The following is a 22852-nucleotide window of genomic DNA, read 5'->3' on the forward strand; positions in this document are numbered from 1 at the left end:
GATTTGCAGCTATGAGAATCTCGCCGTTCACATCTACTGTTTGAGCAAGTTCAGAGCTTGCATTTTTAGTCCATAGTCTGTATATTGTGGAGCCCAAAATTCCAACCGACAGCTCCACGTATACAGTATGCTCCACGCGCCTTCGTAGACTACAAGTAGACGAGAGGCGTATTTGCGCAAATGCCAAAATTCTGTCCATGGTGCGCACATGCCAAAATTCTATCTGTGATGTCACAAGGCAGATCTTGATGAAATCCAACACCAGCAGCTGGTAGGTTGGAGTTGTGTTGGGCTGAATGCGTTCTCATCATTGCAAGTCAAGGCACATTGCGCAAACCACCGCCTGGAGGTAAAGACGCAGCAGCACCGCAGCAGCACCGCAGCAGCAGCAACGCACAACGCACAGCCCAGCCAGCCAGCCTGCCAGCCAGCCTGTGGAGGGACAAGAAGCGTCTCAAAGGCGTCGTCAGATGAATGCACGGACACTTGGACCTCGCTGCTACGTCTGCAACCACTGTGCGTTTGGCCGCTTCGGTTCAGTGCGCGTTGCAAGAGCGCAAAAGCGAGCCGGTGCGAGCGAGACATCCAGCCAGCCAGCCAGCCAGCCAGCCAGAGCCGGAGCGAGCGAGCCAGCCGGAGCCGGAGCCGGAGCCGGAGCGAGCTCTCTTGCGGACTATCTAGCACACGATGTGGAATCTCTGAGGTGGCAGTAACCTTACTCCTGCGAGCACGTGAAAGCACCCTGCAAAAGCGTCGCCCATGAGCAGGCAGGCATCCTTTGGAGTGTGATTCTGTTTTCGCCCAGATTTCTGCTGCCTGGACAAATGCATACAAATGCATTTAGGAGCTCAACGGACAAGGAGTGGACACGTTTCCGCGGCAGCAACGTAAGTGTGCACATACAAATAAGAATAAGAAGAAGTGGTGAGTATGCGACAGGCTCATGACACTTTGTGCTTGTGTAATTGAAAACATGATCGTGGTCCTTTGTTGGCGTCTTGCCAACCGACTGAACATAGTTTCATTTCATGGACTTGAACCACTTCAATACCACGACGGGCGAAACCATTCATTCGTTGAGGTACTCTGGAGCCTCTCTAGTTGGTTGGTTATTTTCAAAACTTGAGCCAAGTGTGGCCTCCTTCTTTCCTTATAACCCCCACTTGAGTTTGCAAAGATAAAGGAATTTGCAAAATATTAGAAACAATTCAATATGATATAGTGTATGGCATTAGAAAAATCTCAGAGAGTCTCATGTGCACCCTGGGTGTCCGTAACGCTTTGACGAAAAAGTGCTTATTCAGCATCGGGGATGTAAAAGAGGAGGTCGAAAAAAAAGGAACCGTAAAGTTCATTCTGGAAGTTCTCCTAGGAATGTGCTGTATTGACATGGGAAATTGACTGAAGTTCCCTTTTCATATTTAACTGAGAGTACTCCTTGCAATGTCTGGAAGGACATTGTTTTTGGATTCCAAATAGTCATGAATTCTCTCCAGATGTCAGCAAAAGGGATTCTACAATGCGTTCCTTCAACGCTTGCTGCTCTCACTGCAGCGGGAAGGAAGGAAGGAAGGAAGGAAGGAAGGAAGGAAGGAAGGAAGGAAGGAAGGAAGGAAGGAAGCAAGCAAGCAAGGAAGGAAGCTTACCTTTTGACATGAAAGTGGGTTTGAAATGATCACAATTCCTGTTTTTGCTCACTCACAGTTAGAATTGGAGGATTGTGCTGAGCAAGAGGCCTTCTTTCAATGTATGCAACAGAGGTTGATCGTCTTGAGCATGAGACAATCAATCAATCAGCCAGCCAGCCAGCCAGCCACTGTTGTGGGCATTGCTGCTACTTTGCTGTCCGTGGCAAAACACAGGGAGAATGAGAAGAGGTCACTGCAGGAGGAGCACGTTCACTGTCGGTGATGATGTTCCTGCAAAGTTGCAAGGTGCTCAACTTCGGCCTGCTGAAATGGGCCGGTGTCTGTCGCTGTGGACTTGAAAGGTAGCAGGTTCAAGTTGGTCTTGGAGAAAATCATTGACTGCTTCTTGGAGAGAGAGAGAGACAGACAGAGGTCAGTTTTGGCAAGCAGCTGAAGTTTTCAGGTGTCTGAATAATATGTCTGTGATTTGAACATGAATGGTATATACAAAGCCTCTTTTTGTCATGATGAAATTAGGCTCTTCTTAGTGACGCAATCAATGACAAGTATGGATTTTGTTACAGTGATTAGCGGTTGTGTCCAAGTGTGAACTTTAACGGAGCCCCGACAAGGAGGGAATTTTCCTTGCGTCACCAAGCTGCCAGATTAGCTTTGTCAATGAACTGACAGATCCGTGAATGCCAAAAGACAAGTAACACCCCCACTAAGTTGACAATTTCACCAACGGCAAGCAATCAAGCTGTCTGTATGAATTCTGCTGTCTTTCCGTGACTCCATTTAAGGCTTCGAACATCTGCAAAAGGCTAAAAGGGTCAACCAATAAAGACCACTGTAAGGTTTACTCACAGCCCAGTCTTGTGGACTGAGTCAATCTTTACCCTGGTCTGCACTGACCTTTTGACTCCAAAGAGCAATCTTAAGAGACCGCTGAAGAATTCACGACGGTACTAGAGATGACAGAACACGTTTAGCATCACGTGGAGTGTTGTCATTCATGGAGCATAGTTTGGAAATCGGGCTATAAGAATAACAAATGTTGCAAAAAAGCTAAATGTGTCGGCGCGTTCATAATATCACATCGGCATGTGGAAACGCAAACGACACATCTTGGCTGCAGATCTCTTAGTCGTTGTTTTTGGTTGGGATGGATGGATGGATGGATGGATGGATGGATGGATGGATGGATGGATGGATGGATGGATGGATGGATGGATGGAAGGACGGACGGACGGACGGACGGACGGACGGACGGACGGACGGACGGACGGACGGACGGACGGACGGACGGACGGACGGACGGACGGACGGACGGACGGACGGATGGATGGATGGATGGATGGATGGATGGATGGATGGATGGACGGATGGGCTGATGTGATGGGAGAAAGACACATTGGTGTTAGTATTGAGTGGCTTGTTGTAGGTTGTGCTTATTTGTAGTCTTGACATGACAGCCATTCCCCTCATCGTGGTATTTCCCTCAGTCAACACAACAATGTTTGGGGAGCTTTGTCTTTCAGTGCACGGACTGGGAAGCATTTCACTTATGTATCCTTTTAATGAAGACTTATTCCCATCAATTGCTCATTGTTTCAAGAAAACAATGACAGTATATGTTTTAAATGTCAATGTTTTGTTTGTTTTTGCTTGTGTGGATATTGCCACCACCTATCTTGGTGGCTGGGCTGGGCTGGGCTGGGCTGGGCTGGGCTGTGCTTCGGGGGCTGTTCAGGGATTCCTTAAATAGCTGTAACAGTGACGACAGGAAAAGATTCAGCATCAGACTTACAGCCCAAAAGGGAATGCTTCATTTATATTTAGCTTTTCAAGTCTGTTTTTACTAAGTGACAACTGAGAAAAATGTCGTAAGTTGTCCTCTTAGCAGATATATTATTGTAGTAGCGAATGTTGTTTTCTTCTGTTGTCTTTTTCTACTTTGTTCCTGGACATGAATGCCAGACGACATTCTTGCCGCAGAACAGATGATTGTGTGTTTTTGCAATTACATGCATTTCCATCAGCTATGCTTTCCCTCATCCTCATCTTGTGTCTTTCTGCTTGTGCTTCTCTTTCCATCCCTGAAGTGTGGGAAAACAAACATGCATGCCTGCCTGTCTGTCTGTCTGTCTGTCTGTCTGTCTGTCTGTCTGTCTGAGGCTGTCTGCCAAACAGGGCCGCACAAACTAGAGTTGCTTCTCACAGATAGTCAAAGGGAGACATTTATAAGGCAGCACTCGTGCCATTATCACACTCAAATAGCAAGCCAGTGGAAGCTCACGGAGCAGACCGTGGCTGATGGGACTCCCTTCAAAAGTCTCTTTTTTTGTCATCCATCATCCCACACGTTGCCACGCACATTGTGTCAGCCAGCAGCTTCCATGGTGGAGATGCCTGACGGATTGACTTTGTCTTTATCACTAGGTGCCCATTTTGATTGTTACAGATCATGTGTCAATGTCTCATTTGTTTCCATGTCCCCTTAGGTGGAACTTTCTCCTGCTCCTGTCAGCATGCTTTGCAGCATTCTCTGGAGAAGAAGACTACCTAGCTCAAAGTATGTCGTATTTCAAATGCATTTACAGTCCGTTGGAAGCGACCATAGAATGCAACCATAGAATCCATCTATTCATCCGTCCGGTCGTCCGTCCGCCCGCCCAATCCGGCCGCCCGCCCGCCCGTCCGCCCGTCCGTCCGTCCGTCCGTCCGTCCGTCCGTCCATCCATCCATCCAGCATTGTTCCGATCTTCCAAATAATGACGCATTCTAATGATGCGTCCCCACCGTCTGCGGGTCTTAACGGCATGATAAAAGGCTTTTTATGGCTTAGCAGCAGGTGACTCAGGGGCAGAGGCTGGTTTTCAAGGGTTCCTCCCTCAACATGTCTGATCTTGCACTTACTGCCTCAGAATGCACATAAAAGCAAGCCACCTCACTAACCTCTCTACGATTGCTCCATTCAGTGCTGTCATCTGGTTTTCTTTGTCTCTGAATAAGTTCAACATGATCTTAGTGTTTGATTACATACAAACGGGAGCATTCTGGGAAAGTAATGCAATCAATCAATCAATCAATCAATCAATCAATCAAGCAAGCAAGCAAGCAAGCAAGCAAGCAAGCAAGCAAGCAACAGAGACGAGAAGTATTACTTCTCTTACGGAGAAACCTTTCAAAAGCACAAATTGATAAGTCAATCTTTGCAGTTGAAATACCTTGAGGAAAAAAGCTTATAGAAAGGTCACAAACACATTTGAGTACCCTTTGACTTCTCTGAAGTGTACATTTCCTTTCTAGGGTCTCTCTGTTGATCATTCATGAGATGATCAGCTTTTCAAAAAATGTAGTATTTGTACGGAAAAGTTATAAGTCAGTCAAAGTTCTTATCGTCATGACTCTATGGAGCCAGTAGCACTTCTGACAGGGCAAGCGCAACTTGATTCAAGCAAAAGGCAGCCACCTCGTACCTTTACAAGATGTCATGCCAAATACAGAGGAAGTTGCAATAAAAATACCTCCCATCTCACCTCCGGAACATTCGCACGTGCACACAAGTTCAAAGGGTCAACATTGGATCTCGTTTACTTTGGACTTTAGTTTGCCTAGGTTAGGGTACGTTTTCAAAATTCCCCGACACATACAATTCCAAAAAAGTACGGAATTTGTTCCACCTTCCTTCTTCTTTTACTTGAACAATTGAGAAGATACTAAGTGCCAGACGTGACACATTTCTTTCTCTACTGATCGGGAACCAAGAAGAAGGTTCCATGAGACCTCACCTGTAGAAAAGATGTTTTTGTGTTAGGATCGTACCTCTTTCACATCCCAATATTTGCTGTTTTGAACGTATGACCCTCTTGTGAGAAACAAAGCAAGGCGGCTGGCTCCATTCCGATACTGTCTCTTTTGTTTTCCCAGGAGTGGATATTCTTTATCAACTCGGGCTCACGGCTCCGAGAACAACAGACAATCCGTACGAAAGAAGTGGCAAACCTTCAAGCACAGATCCCAATGTTCCCTGGGCACCTCCAAATGTCCCGTTTGCTGGACGGGATGGGGTAGCGCTAGACTCAAATTCTCTTTATGAGGCTCCCGTGAGCCGTCTTTTTCCTCCGCAATTTGGTGAGGAGTTTTCTGTTGTGCTAAGTGTGAGCTCCTGGCGAGCAAACAATGCTTTGATTTTCAGTTTCAGAGACGGCAGGGACAGACTGCGTTTTGGCATTCGCCTCCTGCCGCGCGCAGTGCTCGTCTACACGGCAGAGGAGACCGCCGTCCGCTTTGCCTACAATTGGCACGACGGGCAGCGGCGCTCTTTCGCGATTGCCGTTCGAGCGCGCTCGGTGTCTTTCTATTCCCATTGCGGAGCGCTGCGCCAACGACAGCGAAGCCCGGGGAGGTCTCGGACGCTTGGCAATTGCGGTGGCCCGGTGGCTTTGGGGAGGACGAACCCCAAAGCGGCGCCGTTCAATGGGCGAATCTGCCAACTGGATGTGTATCCCGCGGCCCAAGCTGCCGCACGCTATTGCGACTACCTTCGAAAACAGTGCCGGCCGGCCGACACGTACCGATCGTCTCGGCCACGTCGCGCTTTGGCTCTCCAGGCAAAAGATAGCTCCATGTCTCATCCCGTCACAAGGTCCTCTCTGGGAACAGCAAACCTTCCTCAAATGCTGCTCCGTTCCAAAGAAACGGTGGCCTCTGACCCTGGGCTCAAACTTGAGTCAACCTCAAGCCCTACAGCAGAATCAAATGTGGAAGAGCAGAGGCACATGTCTGGATTTGAGGACCGGACTAGATCAGCAGCGCAGATGGACGCAACAAATTCAGCGAGCTACGGTGGGAGCACCTCAAGCTCCAGGCCTCAAGAGGCTCTGCAACACCTGCTGGAGATTCATCCAATGACTATTGGAACGACTTTACTTTATCATGAAATGAATGGAGACTCCTTGGAGCCGGACGGCAGTTATGACGATAGGGACGACTACGACTATGGCTACGAAGAGGCAGACCTCCTGTACGACTTGGATGAAGGTGCCTTACGTGGGCCCAAAGGAGAGACGGGTCTTCCGGTGAGTAACTTGAACTTGAGTCAATTTGCGCTTTCCATTTTGAGGAGGCAAATTGTCGAGCCACACATTGAAGACAAATATCTTTGCAAAGAAATGATATTACCGTGCTGAGCACGTCTTGTTAGCATTTTCTTTTTCCTTCGCAAATGTAACTAATGTTACATGAAAATGAAAAATCCTTTTGGTGCATTTTTAGGCATTATACAAAAGAACACACCTGCAACACTTGTATTTACTGTACACGCTGTCTGTATGGAAACATACAAGCAGAAAGCAGTCTTCTTCTTGGCTGACATTTTTGCTTTGACTTTTATGTGCCAGAGAATAACTTTTGTGAAGAATGTCGGTATACACTGTAAATGTTGCTCTTCATCCAGCCAGCCAGCCAGCCAGCCAGCCAGTCAGCCAGCCAGCCAGCCAGCCGTGTGATGTACATAAAAGTGGCTGTCAAGATAATTGAACATGATTTGAGAGCGGCAGTTTTCAGGAACCGAGCAATGTTTCCATGAGTGCGCGGGCGTCATCAGATATTTCATCTTAACAATGTAAAACATTTAGGCTCACCTGTGAGTTTCCTTTATCTACGTAGCCTGCAGGCTTGTAGAGGCGACATAGCTCAACTTGCCCTTCGTTGTTTCATCTTTCCTATTTTAGAATCGTTATACGAATATAGTAACTAGTTTGCTTTGATTCTCAGTATTTCACATTCAGTCCAAGAAATCAGAATCAGCTCAATGAAAGATTTTGCTATCGTGTGCAAATATCGAGGTATTATTTAGAGACCCATCCAAAAGCCACTGTGACTCTTATTATTTCAATTTCTTTTAATCAAGACACTGCAATAACAGATTGTTCAATTCAATTCCAATGAAGTGATTTGATTTCATGGATACCAGCTTCAACTTGATATGCATACACCAACTGCTTGCATGCTTCTTTTTATCTCGACACAATTTGGCGCAAAATCTTGCTTGGCCTTTTCTGCTCTTATTTTTCTTTGTATGTCTTGGCTACTCTCACTGAGCGGCTATGAATGCACGGCGGTCAGTTGAAGTTCAGCGCCTCTGTCTTTCAGGACCTCTGCGGTCCAACTTTGAAACAAGCTGGTTTCCTTCCTCAGGGGGAGGATTTCACTGCCTTACAGGCATGCTGTTGTATTTTTGTATTCCACTGCCTTACAGGCATGCGTCCAAGTAGTTCACTGGGGGATGCACAGGTTGCTCCGTAAATGTTCTACAGTCTTCAGATGTCATTTTTAGCTGCAGCGTCAATGCCATTGGGTTGATTGGTCGATGTGTTTTATTGACCGCTCAAACCTAATATTCATGGTCTGTTTGAAAGAGAGGAACTCAAGCCATGCAATTTAAAAAGAAATAAAGGACATTGCTGCTCATAAAAAGATGCACGCATGCAGGGATGTCCCAATCGGATCAGCGTTTGTCATTGGCCTCGACATCACAACATAGATAGATGCTTTAAGTGAAGGCTGAAACATATCACAGTCTGATAGTATCCATCGCTTCTGCAAAATGTAACTTAAGCCGTCTTTGCTCTTGTGTAAATTGTACATATTGACTGTGGAGGCTGCATGTTATCGCTTGCCATTAACATGCTCTAAATCTCTTCTTTTCTCTCGCTCTCCTTTTCTTTCTTTCTTTCTCTTTCTAGGGTCCTCCCGGTCCCCCTGGTTTACCTGGTCCTCAAGGAGCAAGAGGTTCTCGGGTGAGTAAGGTTAGCAAAGGTTGCTACATGTCAAAGCAAGATACTGCATTAAGACGTCCAACAATGGAGGAGCTTTCTTTGCCCTCCTTGTTTGACTCTCGTCACGCTTTGCTGTACACGTACGTACGTACGTACGTGCAAGGAATAATCCACATAAGCTCACGCATTCAGGAAAAGACCGACTTTTTTTCATTCTATTATCCAACTCCCGTCCTTTACTTTGTTCTGTTGCTGAAGCAGAAAAAAAGATGTTTGGACATGGAATTGAGGTTTGACTCTTGTGTCAGCTTTTTCATCAGCCAGCTATATACGTTTTTCTCTTCAATACATCACCGTATGACCATTATGATGCTCACGATTACATAATGCCGTGTTTTGCTTCCACTTTCCTGCCTTGTTACGATGATGGAGATGAGAGCAGCTGGTCAAACGTCAAACTTGTAAGAGGTTGGAGAACATATGGAAAGCCTCTGAGTCACCACGCCGCGACAGAGCCAGCCAGGCTTGGAGTTATTATGCGGTCGGAAGTTTGGCGCACCGTGCGGTCACTCTGTGGTTTTGTCTGCTGGCTCAGCATCGTGTGACAGACGTACTCTGCTTCCAAGTCTTATCAAAGCCTTTCAACTAAGGCACCCAGCGCAGATGGTGGAGGATTTTGGAAACAAACATGGTTTCTTTGAAGGTGCTGTTTCCAGCAATTTCCTTGCATGTTGATAGGGATTGATTCAGTCATCAAGGCTTGATGAAGGGAAAAGCTGGGATCGTTTGGGGCTTGTGGCTCTTTCCTCTACTCATTTACCGTACTGGACTAAAAACAAAGACTACGTGGCTTCATTATCATTACTCGAAACCTTGGTAAGATCGGCTCATATGGAAGTTCAAGTGCATGCTAATTCCAAAATAGAAACTGTGCAAGAGCAGCGGCAATTCCAAATGTATGTTTCTGTAATTGACGTCTTCCAAAAAGGTGAAGCTTTTTTTTCAAAACCCAAATGATAGTTTGAATACTAAAAGACATTCTATTTTTTTTTAACTATGAATCTTCCGATGTACGCTTTTACAAAGAAATAGTTTTATGGGTTGAACGTTACCCCAAATCGTTTTTGACATTGTGTGCTATTTGCTATCTATTGGCAATAAATAATCATGAAATATCTATCCTCTTTTAAGAGAAAACACTTTTGAAATGAAACTCAAGATTTTTCTTCCAGGCCCTTGGCTCCAGTGTAGTCGTTGGAGAGCGGTAGTCTGGCCTGGAAGCAGCAGGGATACACATGTGCAGGAATGTAGCATATTTATAGTGTGTGCCTGTGACTGTGTGTCTTTGGTTGGTTGGTTGGGTGTGTGTGTGTGTGTGCGTGAGAAAGAGTGTGTGTCTGTGCATGTGTTTTAATTCTTGCATACCAGAAGTTGAAGGAATGAAATGCCTTAGGTGCTCCATGAATTGATGTCAAGCTACGTACATGATATACGTATGAATGAAGTTGAACAAACTGGAGACCAACAGCAGCGCAAAAATCCAAATAGCAACTTAACTTGTAGAGCACGTGAGAAAAATACGCAGCTGAAATAAAAGACTGTACATGAAAATGAAACATAGCAACTTAACTTGTAGAGCACGTGAGAAAAATATGCAGCTGAAATAAAAGACTGTACATGAAAATGAAACATAAACCCAAACACAAGAATACAGAAAAGAAAGGTTGCCATGACTGCACTGTATAAAAGAATCAAAGATTTTTGTTAAGACAGTATATGTGTATGTCAGCAAGAGGAAATATTCATGACTCAGCCTGCCTGCCTGCCAAGATGAAGAGGTTTCCAAAAGTGAGCCTTCACGTAGCAGCTGCTATTCATTACTGTACATGAGTCACTTTCAGTACTTGGCCGTTGTCGGTGACGGGGCATTTACCATCTTCTCGCTCTGACTCTTTCAGGGTCCCAACGGTCCTGCCGGAAAACCTGGACCAGTAGGACCACCTGGACCCAAGGTGAGCGCCCGGCCATCTCTGATTGTGGTTTCTGACAGTACGTATGTATGTAAAGCATGGTGAGACACATGGCTTTCCTCCACTCTCCCAAGCCAATCCAAAGTTAAGTAGCTTTTTATGGATGTAGTTCCTCTTGCTGTTTTTTACAGAAGCAAATGAAAAAATCTTGTGTGTGAATGAAAGTGTGGGGGAAATTCATCATTATTTGGCAGACTGAGCTGCCAAATACTGTTAAGGGAGGATCGCAGGGTCATGAACTGACAAATGACAGGACATTGCAACAGCCCGAGGACGTGTGTTTGAGCCCTTGTTTGGAAAAAGGTGAAAGCGAGAGCCTTGATCTTTGTCGGATGAGCAAATTGCGCGCTTGTATATGGCACCTAGGAGACCATCCCAGCTAGATGAGAGTTGCGTTGTAACTGATTTGATTGACAATTGCCATGATTCGTGAAGTGTTATGCCCATCAAGTTTGCCAGGCCTAACCTACACTAGGTTCACATTGTGAGTTGAGCGGGCAAGCTAGGGCCTGATTGCTGCCGAGCCTGTTTTTCTCTAGGAAGCCTTGGCTACAAAGTGTGTGCGAGATGATCCAGAGAGATCCGTCCAGAAAGATCCATCCAAGTCTTTTAGAGGCATCATTATGTCGGCGACGTGAAGCATCAGCCAGTGTTTGTCCCATTAGCCTTGGCTGCATGAGTCACTGTCGTCATCGGGCTGCCGCAGAGCACCCCGGGAGCCGCACCGTATTCCCGGCCGGCTCCGGAACGTTGAAGAATGCCCTTTGCTTTCTAAATTCGGACCAAAACCAAGTCACAATCATTCAAATGATGCAAATTGCACTCCTCTTCCTGGCCTATCCCAATTTATTTCTAAATCATTTGGTCCCCCGCCACCCCCAGTTCTAAGATCCCATCTGCGCCCCTGATCTAATGCCTGCCCCAGTGTTTTTCCTGTGATTCATAGTCCCATCTAAAGCCCGCTGTCTGTGGGCGGAATGAGGGACTGTGACTCTCTGCCCCAAAGCAGGAAAATAGATCCAGTTGACATGTGGAGGAGGTCCCTGAAGTTTCAGTGTTTGCAGCACAAGCCGTAATGTTTTGCTGATGTCTTTGCAGGATTTCAAACAGTTTTAGCAAACTGCTTGGCGGGATGTTCAAAGCATATTACACGATCTATACGATGAGTCATGGAGTTGCCGTTGGGTGCATGGGAAAGATAAATCCAATCTTTGAGAGGGAACATACAGATGGCCGGCCGCCCACACTGTTTGGGAAAACTTGCATCAGCTGACATTCATAAATCAATATCCGCTAATTCACATGTAGCCGTGATAATAATAATAATAATAATAATGATGTTCTCTTCCAGAGAGGAGAAGTGTTGAATAAGCATGACCACATCCAAATTTGTGCATATGATGACTAAAATGTCTAGCAGGAGATTTTTGCTTGTGATGTCCGTGAGTTACAAGAACAGGTTGGCTGTCATTGGCTGATGAATGTGAAACAGATTTGGGTTACTGACCATGTCCTCACCTGCGACCTTGTCAATCTAGGGTGCAAAAGGAGACCCGGGGCTGTCTCCGGGTCAAGCTGCACCAGGAGAAAAGGTAAGCAATCTGCCACCAGTGTCTGTGTGTGTCTCGACTCCCATTCTCTGTGGCTGTGGCTGTGGCTGTGGCTGTGGGAGGGAAGCCAGCCTATCCTTCTTCGTGTTTTTTCCTTCATATGCTCCCTTTTGTCAGATGTCATACTCGTCGTCCCTGTTTTGTACTAAATATTTTCCAGTGCAACACAGCTACACGTCTTCTTTAAATGAAGCTCTCACAGTAACTTCCAAGAGATTGATATCTTTGAAATCTTGACTCCCATGTCCAAAGGTTTCTGTTTTTTATTGTTGGAAAATCAGTGCTGCCGTATTTCATAGGAAGGCTACCATCAAATTGACTTTCCCACATTTATCAGCTTCTGCATCATCACTCTATCGACGTACAATACTCGGGTGCTGTATTGCAATGGCATTTTTCTCTTTGCTTTGTTCCCAAAGGGTGACAAAGGTCCACCCGGACTGCTCGGTTCTGATGGTTTTCCAGGTCTGCAGGTAAGATTCGGTCTGTTCCTAAATGCAATAAATTAGTCACTTAAGGAATGTAAGCTTCTTAACATTTGCTTCTTTGAGTTTTGTCATTTTCTATGTGGTGTGGCTTCTTTCAAGTTTTTAAGCCTTTCAGTGAAATAGTGTGGTCTCTGTAAAATGCGATATGCTTTAAGATCAAGGTGAAAGAGGAAAGGCCGACTCTCTGCTCAGGGTCAAGGAGTCAATCCACCATAGCATTGGAGACCTGCGCTTGCAAAAAGACCCCAAGTTCAAGTCTGGTGTGATGCTTTCGGATTCGCCTATTGGTGCTTTTGATGTCGATGATGCGCACAATACCATGTGTGTCCAAATTCAAAATGAATCTGTACTTAGTGTCTGGGGAATGGACGAATGTTAGAAGTGAGTAGGCTGGCTTGGCATCCATTTCCTTTTGAAGCTTTTTCTTTGTCTGTCCTTTAAGGTTGTCTGTCCTTTTTCGTCTTTCCACCCTTGTTAAAGTCCACTTCGGTCACGTTGATGGCTAATAAACGACTCACTTGGAGTGAGCTGCAATTTGCACAGTAGCAAGGCCAACCTTTTTCTCTCACCCAGCTATTTGCCAAGTCTGTGATTGACTTTGCCATCCGTGCTACACCGATACAGTCATTTTATGGAAAGTATACATATAGTATATACTCAAAATGCATTTGCTTATTCCATTCTTAAGGGTCCAAAAGGTTATCCAGGACCATACAGTCATTTTATGGAAAGTATACATATAGTATATACTCAAAATGCATTTGCTTATTCCATTCTTAAGGGTCCAAAAGGTTATCCAGGACCACCTGGGCTGCCAGGAGAGCGAGTAAGTATGGATTGATGCAGTATTATGAAACGAAAGATCTAGTATGGTATTGTACATATTGTCATAGCTAGTTCAGGAAACGATTGTTGCATCAAGTCAGACAAAATGCAAATGTTCTTTTTCATGATCATGAATGTAGATGAAGACTATTTCACGTCACTCTTGGTTGAGTAAAAACAGAAGGAGAAGTCTTGCAGCAATGTAGCGGATAGGTTGTCTTGCTGGAGCCTGTCTGGAATGAACAGTGCTTTTTTTATTCCAGTTTTGCCAACACTCATTTGACTTTGTTTCTCCTCTTTCACTTTATCCGTCCATCTAATCTACCTATTCACTGTTCACTGTTCATTCATGAGCCCGTTTGTCTCCTTCCTGCAGGGCATACAGGGACTTCCCGGGGAAGTGGGCTCTGCAGGTTACCCTGGCAGGCAGGTGCAGTGAAAAATACCCCCGAAATATGCTTCTATTGTTTTTGCTTCTTTTTTCTCTCCACCAGAGAGAGCCCAGCAAAAAAAAAAATCAATATATATATCTCATATATCAACAGTATATAGTATGAGGTTGGGAAGAAACATCTTTGCTATGCCTAAGTAGCGCAAGAATATAACAGTGGTTTATGGATTGGCAAGTAAACCAGATGTTTCTTTTAATCATTATCAGTCGTGACTAGTTGTTCTATATATAGAATGATTGTGCAGATCAGTGTTTAGTTTCGACTCCACATTTGTTGTTTGAGCGTTTCCTACATCCAAACAAAGTTCTCATCAGCAGTCTTTCCGTTGTCACAGGGCGCCGCTGGCCCAGAAGGTAACCCGGGGCCCAAGGGGGTTGCTGTAAGTATTACGAGCTCCTCGTATTCTGTCTTCAGAAACGCTTCATTTCCTGGAAGGATTAGCAGAGTGTCAGACCTTCGGTCCCGTTCCAGTTAGTTTTCAAACAACAGCGGCTGCAGTCAGGCTTGAGGACAGATAGAACACAAAGATCACTGGAAAGAGATGAGATGGGACCACTAATGGGGGAAATGAAAACAGGATGGGCAACTTTATTGGGACTTCATGTAGGTCAGCTACTCAAACATTTAGTGCAATGCTTCTCAAAGAGTTTCTGTGATGTGCCCCCAAGAAGAAGAATAAAAAAAATAAAAAAGTTCATTTATCATCATAAAAACACCCCTGGATAACATCGTATCCTAAATTAGCATTCATTAATACTCAACATGTTCCCGGGCTCACCTCGGCATCGCAGCAAAAAATGAATAGCATGCATCCCTTTTACAGACATGAATGCCCTTCAAGAGATCAATCAATCAATCGATATAGATGGACAGATGCAAAGTTAGCTGATCACAGAATGAAATCCTGAGGTTTTCTTTCTTAGTATCTGAAAGTATTCTAACATGATCTGCTTGTTATCGGACAATTTGCAGGGTTTTATTGGACCTCCTGGTATAGCTGGACCACCAGGACTGGAAGGGGAGAGAGTGAGTGATCTGAAGTTCTTGCAATCAATCAATCGATCGATCGATCAAATCCTAATCATATTTTGTACTTTCGACTTATTTTGTAGGGCATATTTGGCCCTCCTGGAAAACCTGGTCCCAAAGGAAGACAAGTAAGACACCATTTCATTTTGGATTCCTTATCAAATTTGGTGTGTACGCATGATGCGATGAAAGGAGGCAACTTTTTCCACATTGCATGCATAATGCGTCCATACAATTGAATGCAAAGGTGTTTCCTCGCAGGGTGTGCTGGGCGATGTCGGTGAACGGGGAGCGACCGGTCCTGATGGCAGTGAGGTAAGAACGCCTGGCCATGTCGCCACGGCCGAGAACGATTCAATGCTGATATGCAGGACGTACTATGTTTAATCCAGGTTGATGATTGAAATGGTAGGAATGCAGAATTTGCAAAGCTCGAAGTACGTACAATTGTCCTGTTTATTTAGGATGTTGCTGTGATGTTTCACAGGGGCCTGTTGGTGGGACTGGTATTACTGGCTTTCCGGGCCTCGGGGTAAGTATGCGTCTTGCAATCTTATCACCATTTGAATTGCATGACTCTGATTGGAATCCGTATTTCATTCGTCTTTTGGCAGACAAGTACTGATGCTTGTAGCACATATTTTGTCATCGTTTGTGATGATGATGCTATTTCCCTTGCCTTCAGAACTTAGCTCCCAAAAATGATGATGATGATGATGTTGCACTTGCCTTGAGACATGATGGGGCAATTCCTCTTTGCGTTTTGTGCAAGAGCATAAACGCTGAGCCACATCTTAGCCATACCTTGAAATAATTTGGTGTAATCACGCTGTACGTGAAAACCAAAACACTCCCCTAATCCGCCTTTTGATGTGATTCATATTTAATCAATTCTACGCTTGAGTGAATTTGGATCTCCTCAAGGAGTTTGACATGTAAAACACACTTTCATTTGCTAGTGTCGGTCCCAGCAGTGTGGTGTTCCTTCATCGATTGAAACCCAATCAGAGCGAGCAAAACAGAGCAGCAAGTGTTCTTTCTGGAATGCATTTGATGTGTGTGCCAGTGTGTGATGCTCAATGTCAGAAAGCGCGCTGACGGGAACAAGGATTGGATGGTTTTTCTTTCCGGCCCATCTGATTGCTTGCAATTTGTACAGTATGTCCTTCCTTCCTTCCTTCCTTCCTTCTCTCTGTAGGGTGACCCGGGCCCCGAAGGTCCTCGAGGATTGCCCGGTGTCGTCGGGCCAAAGGTAGTTAACCACGCAATGGTCGTTCAAATCCTTCTGAATTTGAAATAGTTCATGCTCAAATTGTTGCTATGAATGTATGAAATGGATCTATTTTTTTTTTATTTTGACTTTTCATTGCTGTTCATTTCTTCCACATCATTCATCCTTTGTTTGGTCGTCGTCTCTGTGTGGCAGGGACCAGCCGGACGAGCTGGCCTGCCTGGATTGAAAGGTGATAAGGTGATCTAAATATTTATTATTATATTGTGCTAGATTGCGCTAGATTTCCTTAGCGGCTAATCTCATACTCCACATAAGCGAAACGAAGCAAAAAATATCCCATCCACTTCTTGGAAGAGAGGCCACCCAATTTGACTTGGTTGCAAAATGAATCTTGAACGCTGCATTGCACTCAGCTATGGCTTCAGTAGTTTCTGAACGATGCTGTGAAATTTAGGGTGAAGTGGGACAACAGGGTGAACCAGGAGAGATGGGTTTCCAAGGTGATAAGGTATGTATGATCTTGCACAATTGAGCTCATGGAACTTTGCTTTTTATTTCATCATGCATTCTGATGCCATAGCTACTGCGGTCGCTCATGGGTGTCCTTGTGCTTGTGTATTTCAAGGGCGTTCCTGGTGCATCTGGTTCTCCTGGGCCAAGAGGAAAACCTGGACCACCGGTATGGTTGACTCAGTATGTCAGTGTGTGTTGGTTTGTGGACAAAGCTACGGAAACACAACATCTGGGCAAATTTGGATAGTTTGTAAACTCGAGTTATTGTCAGTTTATGGTTTGCGGTTTACAGCCTTTGATTTGCTCAGTAGTGACAGAAACAAGGCAAGAAAGAAGAAGAGGAACACATTTCGAAGGAGCAATTTGGAGAAAAGAATACGAAAAGTTGAACTTTGATGATTTCGCCATGGCATAAGGCATCATTTTTCTTCACAAAGTCGTCTTTCAAAATGCGACCGTCAGACAATACTGGAATGGAGAATACTCCCCTAGATACTATGTCCTTCATCACATTCCAAATGCCAGTCTGTTTGCACTCATGACGGCTTGCAAAAATCAGTCAAATGTTTCGACAGGGTCAAATTGGAGATATTGGACCACAAGGCTCGCCGGGGCCTCCAGGCCCAGAGGTACGTTGACATTTGTTTCTGGCGGACAATGATTGAATGTGGAAAGATACGTATACAGGAACATTTGGATTGGCATTTGTAACGTCCAACGCGGCTTGTCCGAGGGAAGTCTGAGGCGAGACTCAAGACTGACCGAAGCCAATAAATCATGTGGCCGATTCGTGTCCGCAGTGGCCAGACTCTTTTGATAGCTATAGAAGCGCAAAGGAGATTTCTTGTTATTTGCAAATGTAAACAGAACCGAGCAAGCTGGATTCCTACTGGGCTATTTTGTAGGGTTTTCCAGGAGATATCGGAGTGCCTGGGCCAAATGGGCCACCCGGACCAAAGGTATAGCACCATCTTTCTTCTCTGTGTTTCTGTTTTAACCTCACCATACCAAACAGAGCATTCATTCAATGTGTTGCATTTCAGGGTTTGCAAGGTGCTCAAGGTGTCCAAGGCCCGATCGGACCAAAAGGAACGCAAGTAAGACAATGCAATGCAATGCATTGACTTGATGACTTCATAGCGTATATTTTCTCTGTCACGATAAATGGAAAGTTTCCATTGGGGTATAGTAGTGTGAGGAAAGATAAATATCCGATAGGATAACCTGTCTCTTCTGTCTAAGATGTCACTTGGAACACGTTGATCCGGGTGAAGTCATGGATCACATTGGGTGCTTCTAAAAACAAAGCTGAATGCTTTCCAGGCCGCTGAATATTGCAGCGTCCACAAGAGACTAAACAGTCGCAGTATCAGCAAAAGCACATCTGTTGCGCTTTCAGCTCTACAAAATTGTTGATGATACGCACACGACACACTATTATGTTTCGCTACCATTTTTAGAAACCGACTTATATTGCACAATGCGAGCCAGGTGAGAGCGAAAGCCGGCCCTTTTGTAAGATGACTGATGCCATGCTTAAATCCGGCTTTATTTGAAGACGTGACAAGCGGGGTGTGTACTCTGGCAGCATACCAACGTGAGCCAAGCGCCTCTTTATTCTACCAACTGAATTTGCTCCAGAGATTAGGCGTGTGGCATTGTTTGTTTGTTTGTTTGTTTGTTTGTTTGTTTGTTTGTTTGTTTGTTTGTTTGTTTGTTTGTTTTTATGGACATCATCAGTTCATTTACTGTAACGCGTGTTTGCAGGGTGACGAAGGACCACTTGGCCTATCGGGCAATCCCGGTCCAATTGTAAGGAATGATTGGGAAAAACACAACTGTACTATTTTCACTCTGAATGAGATTCTTGCAGGTGTCGTTTGTAGCATGATGTCTTCTGAATGGCTGCGTCACTCTTTTAGGGGCGACCTGGAAGGAAAGGCCACCTCGGTGAAGCTGGACTAGATGGTCTGCCGGTGAGTCCATTTGCGTGTGAGAGCGAGAGAGAGAGAGAGAGAGAGCCCCGAGCGCTCGCAGGCCGGCCGGATGCATGCTTGCACTCAAGAGAAATGTTGTAATTGCAGGAAGCTAATCACTTTGCTGCTGTTTCCTTCTTCCAGGGAGAGAATGGGGACATTGGAAATGTTGGAAAAATCGGAGCACAAGTGAGTTGTCGCTTTCTTGCGAGGACGACAGTAATGAACTCCTCTCCTCTTGTGCATTTTCATGAACGCTTGGCAGTTAAATGCTATGATTAGGAATTCTCACTTGGCTTGGTTTGTTCAACTTGACTGTTTATACATGCATTAGTGCAGCGCAATTCAGATGACTTTACCAAAATGTAGAGAACATTCATTCTATCTTCCCGCAGCGGAGGCCCCGTAATGTTAATATTTGTCTTCTGCACGTTGTAGGCAACTAAGCCAGGCCACCGAGTTGAACTTAGTTACTGGAGTACACATACGTACGTATGAAAAGAGCAAAGTGGTTCGAGAAGAGAGAACACTTTGAAGCTCTAAACACATGGATGGAGGATGCCTTTACATCACATCCACAAATAGAGTGGATGAAGAAAAAATCCTTATTGACTGTTGTAGCTTAAGCAGAGACACATAGCCCGAGTCAAGTCAAACGCAATTTATGTAACTGTGGGGAGTTTGCCGCTTTATTCCATTTTAAGCCTCCCCCCCCCCCCCAAAAAGCAGGTGAGCGCCGAAATGTCTGTCGTTCATGTCAACCTAGTATCTGCTTTCATGTTCCTGTCAGCAAGTCACTTTGCACGCTGATAATGCATGTGCATGAGAAACACCTCGCCAAGGTTAGCGCTCATAAAGTCTGGCAAGAAGTTCCCGTCTTATACATTAAAAGCATCTTCTACAATGGAGCACTTTTTGTCCTAATGAAGGGATTTGCATCCCATCCCTGGCCGCTGTTAAATCCCTTGCTGCTTTTCTTGGATCCAAAAGAAAATCCCCTTGAGTAAGTGCTTTTGCCTAAATCTTGGCCGTCTGTTTCTTGTCTGACTCAGTTAGTGTGCTCAGTTCTTTAGATGCTACTGTCTGCTTCATGCTTAAGCTCGCATTCACTCCAGCACTTGAAGTCGTCGTGGAATATGAGAATAGGCTCTGCGCCTATGGGAGAACCATTTCAAACATTTTCATGGAGCTTCCGTGAGCTGACTGAGTCGAGCCGTGACATTTGACTTCTCTTGAGCTGGTTTTGACTTGATTGTGGTCTTGTGAATTGATTCATCAATTAGGTCCACACGAGTTTAGTCAGATGTTGAAATGAATTTGAGTTGAATACTTGACACTTCATGGGTCAAATGGCTGGCTGCCTTTTCCTTGAGAGCAGCCCCACCTCACCTCAGTGCTTCCATGAGCGAGCGACCTCTTGCATTCCAAGTGTCATAAGAAGTTGGGAAATAACTCTTAGATGAGGGAAGAGCACACGCTCACACTAAATGTTTTGTCTCTCTTTCTCTCCAGGGTCTTGTAGGCCTCGCAGGAATGGCCGGCGTGATGGGAAATCCCGGTGAAAAGGTAAGCCGTGTTTTTACTCTTATGTTGTCCATCAGCATCAGTGAGCCTTGTCATAGAGGAAGAAGACATGCCTTAGATAAACAAACCACATCCAAAACAAGATTCCTGCCCCCCTACGATCGGCTTCCGGGTTATGGGTTAGGCTTAATGTTTGCTATCGGGAGAAACGATTCAGTACATTTGAAAAGTTCCGCTTCAATAAAAGGTAGGCTCCGAGCCTCTGCATTGACTCCCTCCACCACGGCGCTTCCACCTGCACCTTTTGATTCCGAAGCACGGGACATGTGTGTCAGGACATGTTGTGAAGCTCCTCTGTTAATTCTCAAGCATCAAACCTTCCCCTGGTTGGCTCCGTCAGCGCCAATCACACCTTGACGGCGTGGAAATTCCTTTCATGTCATACAATCGGCGGGAATTTCTTTCAATAACATCTGGAGATTTGAAAAGCCGTCAATCGTGATGTTGAAGGGGTAGACGGATTTCAGAAGGCGCTTCATTTTGCAAAGTGTGCTGTTCACCTCACTGAGCAGCGTGTCACCAACTGTTTTGTACGTACATGCTTCCAGCTGTCTCTCTGACCCTCTGAACTCCTCTTTGCTGAGAAAGGATGTAAATCAGTTTCTTCTATCAGTGCGGTCATCGCATAACGATCTCAGAGTTTTTTTTTTTTTGTTTTTTTTTGCTGTCCCCCCCTCAGGGTGACCGTGGTCCAACAGGTCCAACAGGTCCAGCAGGAGAGAAAGGGCCACGAGTGAGTATGAATTCATCATTTTGTTCCAGAGGTAATAATATACAAATCCATCCCTCATTGTAATTAAAAAAAAAAAAAAAAAGGCTATTTATTTTCAATTGTGTGTGTGTATAATGCTTTGTGGTCATCTTTTGTCACAAAGCTGCTAACAGCCAAATGCATTCCCTATTTCTCCATGAGCCAAACATAAAGGAATCATTTAGCCATGGTTCTGCTGTAGTAGAGTGCATCTCATGCGTAGTTGTGTGCAGAGTAGCTTTGCTGCATTGCTCACAGCCCGGGACTCTCTTAAAGAGTCTGGGCACCGTTCCTGACCTAGTTGGATGGAAGACTTACTGAACCATTGCTGACTGCTCGTACGAACGAACGACGAATCTGGTGGCTGAATGATTCAAACATGACTTGCGCGTGTGTGCGCTTATGTAAGGAGAACTTTGAATGGTTTTGTGAGATCCAATGCGGAGGGGCAGGTGAATGTGGATACTTTGAACACCTGTGGAGCATTTATTTTTTATTTTTTAATGTATGACGTTTGCTTGACTGCAGGGATATCCAGGGTTGCCCGGGAGTCCCGGGGACATCGGCATGCAAGGTACACCTGTAAGTGCCATATCCTCACTTCCGCTAGTTTGGCTTCTTAGCGTTCAAATGTATGTGTGTGTGAATCAATCGGGGTTTTTTTAAACCTACAGAAAATACTCTGGAATAAAACATGTTCAAAATGTGTGGGGTTTTTTTTCACATCATGGTATTTTCCAAAGATTAGTTTTTTTTTGGTTTTCCCCCGCCGCAGGGTCCACAGGGGCAGAGAGGAAGTCCCGGCAGTGGCGGTACAAAGGGCCGTAGGGTAAGAACTGCAGTCTCCACAATCCATTGAACCCATTGACTATTCGCCTATTTGAGGCAAAATGTCAATTCTTTCATCAAATTCGACATCATGTCACCCTTAGGGGCCTCGAGGTCCCGATGGCCCAGTGGGAGAACCAGGCCCCGAGGGCGCCAAGGTAAACATTTGTTGACTGTCCCTATACAAATGTTTTTTTTTGAATAGTTAAATAAAAATCAAATCCATGTTTTCATTGTGTTATTGGCACAGGGGGAAATTGGTGATATTGGCTTAAAAGGAGAACCAGGATTTCTAGTAAGTAACACTCTTGGAAATGTGAGAGATGCAATGGGAAAAAAAAAAGCAATTGTGTGCTTCCTGATCCTGTAGTGTGTTGCACTTACGACAAACAGCACAGCACACGCACATGCACACAGATAATAATTCTTTTGAAGCCAGCAGTTGAAAGGGCAGACATGTTAGTTATACTGTGAGTTATGCTGTGAGTGACCTATTCTGGACAAGTTAGAAAAATAAAAACATAGAAAACAAATATGAGATTACTCACTCAAAAGATGACCTATTTTTCAGAACACTCCGACAAGTGGCTGATTTGTAGACTTAGCAGCTCACGATCATGATGTTGTGTGCAACTTGGCACTATACTGAGTTCAGAGAACGGATGGATGGATGGATGGATGGATGGATGGATGGATGGATGGATGGATGGATGGATGGATGGATGGATGGATGGATGGATGGATGGATGGATGGATGGATGGATGGATGGATGGATGGATGGATGGATGGATGGATGGATGGATGGATGGATGGATGGATGGATGGATGGATGGATGGATGGATGGATGGATGGATGGATGGATGGATGGATGGATGGATGGATGGATGGATGGATGGATGGACGGACGGATGGATGGACGGATGGATGGATGTGAAATGTCTTCAAAGACTTGTTTCTCTATCTGTCTGTAGGGCAAAGTTGGCATTCCAGGAGAGAGAGGACACCCTGGCAAGCCTGTGAGAAACATTGACTTTCTTCACTAATGTGTGTGTTTAGACAAAAAGAAGACCAAAAATGGCCATTGAGTTATGGCCTACATAGTCCGAAATGTGAAAAG

The 22852-nt window shown here is 45.0% G+C and overlaps 1 protein-coding gene across 1 annotated transcript in view; it reads left to right on the forward strand.

The window, feature by feature from the left end:
• The first annotated feature begins 287 nt into the window (after window positions 1-287).
• Window positions 288-22852, forward strand: part of LOC125974251 (collagen alpha-1(XXIV) chain) — a 34858-nt gene continuing 12293 nt past the window's right edge. Inside the window, exons 1-31 of the mRNA XM_049729244.2 lie at window positions 288-887; window positions 4133-4203; window positions 5562-6712; window positions 8381-8434; window positions 10372-10425; window positions 11982-12035; window positions 12473-12526; window positions 13323-13367; window positions 13743-13796; window positions 14153-14197; window positions 14791-14844; window positions 14931-14975; window positions 15109-15162; window positions 15335-15379; window positions 16046-16099; window positions 16274-16318; window positions 16536-16589; window positions 16707-16760; window positions 17170-17223; window positions 17500-17553; window positions 17638-17691; window positions 18362-18406; window positions 18517-18570; window positions 18715-18759; window positions 20083-20136; window positions 20834-20887; window positions 21434-21487; window positions 21681-21734; window positions 21838-21891; window positions 21984-22028; window positions 22707-22751. Coding sequence (XP_049585201.1) covers window positions 835-887; window positions 4133-4203; window positions 5562-6712; window positions 8381-8434; window positions 10372-10425; window positions 11982-12035; window positions 12473-12526; window positions 13323-13367; window positions 13743-13796; window positions 14153-14197; window positions 14791-14844; window positions 14931-14975; window positions 15109-15162; window positions 15335-15379; window positions 16046-16099; window positions 16274-16318; window positions 16536-16589; window positions 16707-16760; window positions 17170-17223; window positions 17500-17553; window positions 17638-17691; window positions 18362-18406; window positions 18517-18570; window positions 18715-18759; window positions 20083-20136; window positions 20834-20887; window positions 21434-21487; window positions 21681-21734; window positions 21838-21891; window positions 21984-22028; window positions 22707-22751 — 2706 coding nt within the window. The 5' untranslated portion in view covers window positions 288-834. The remainder of the gene's footprint in view (window positions 888-4132; window positions 4204-5561; window positions 6713-8380; window positions 8435-10371; window positions 10426-11981; window positions 12036-12472; window positions 12527-13322; window positions 13368-13742; window positions 13797-14152; window positions 14198-14790; window positions 14845-14930; window positions 14976-15108; window positions 15163-15334; window positions 15380-16045; window positions 16100-16273; window positions 16319-16535; window positions 16590-16706; window positions 16761-17169; window positions 17224-17499; window positions 17554-17637; window positions 17692-18361; window positions 18407-18516; window positions 18571-18714; window positions 18760-20082; window positions 20137-20833; window positions 20888-21433; window positions 21488-21680; window positions 21735-21837; window positions 21892-21983; window positions 22029-22706; window positions 22752-22852) is intronic.

The sequence above is a fragment of the Syngnathus scovelli genome, chromosome 10, assembly GCF_024217435.2.
Source record: "Syngnathus scovelli strain Florida chromosome 10, RoL_Ssco_1.2, whole genome shotgun sequence".
Lineage (NCBI taxonomy): Eukaryota > Metazoa > Chordata > Actinopteri > Syngnathiformes > Syngnathidae > Syngnathus > Syngnathus scovelli.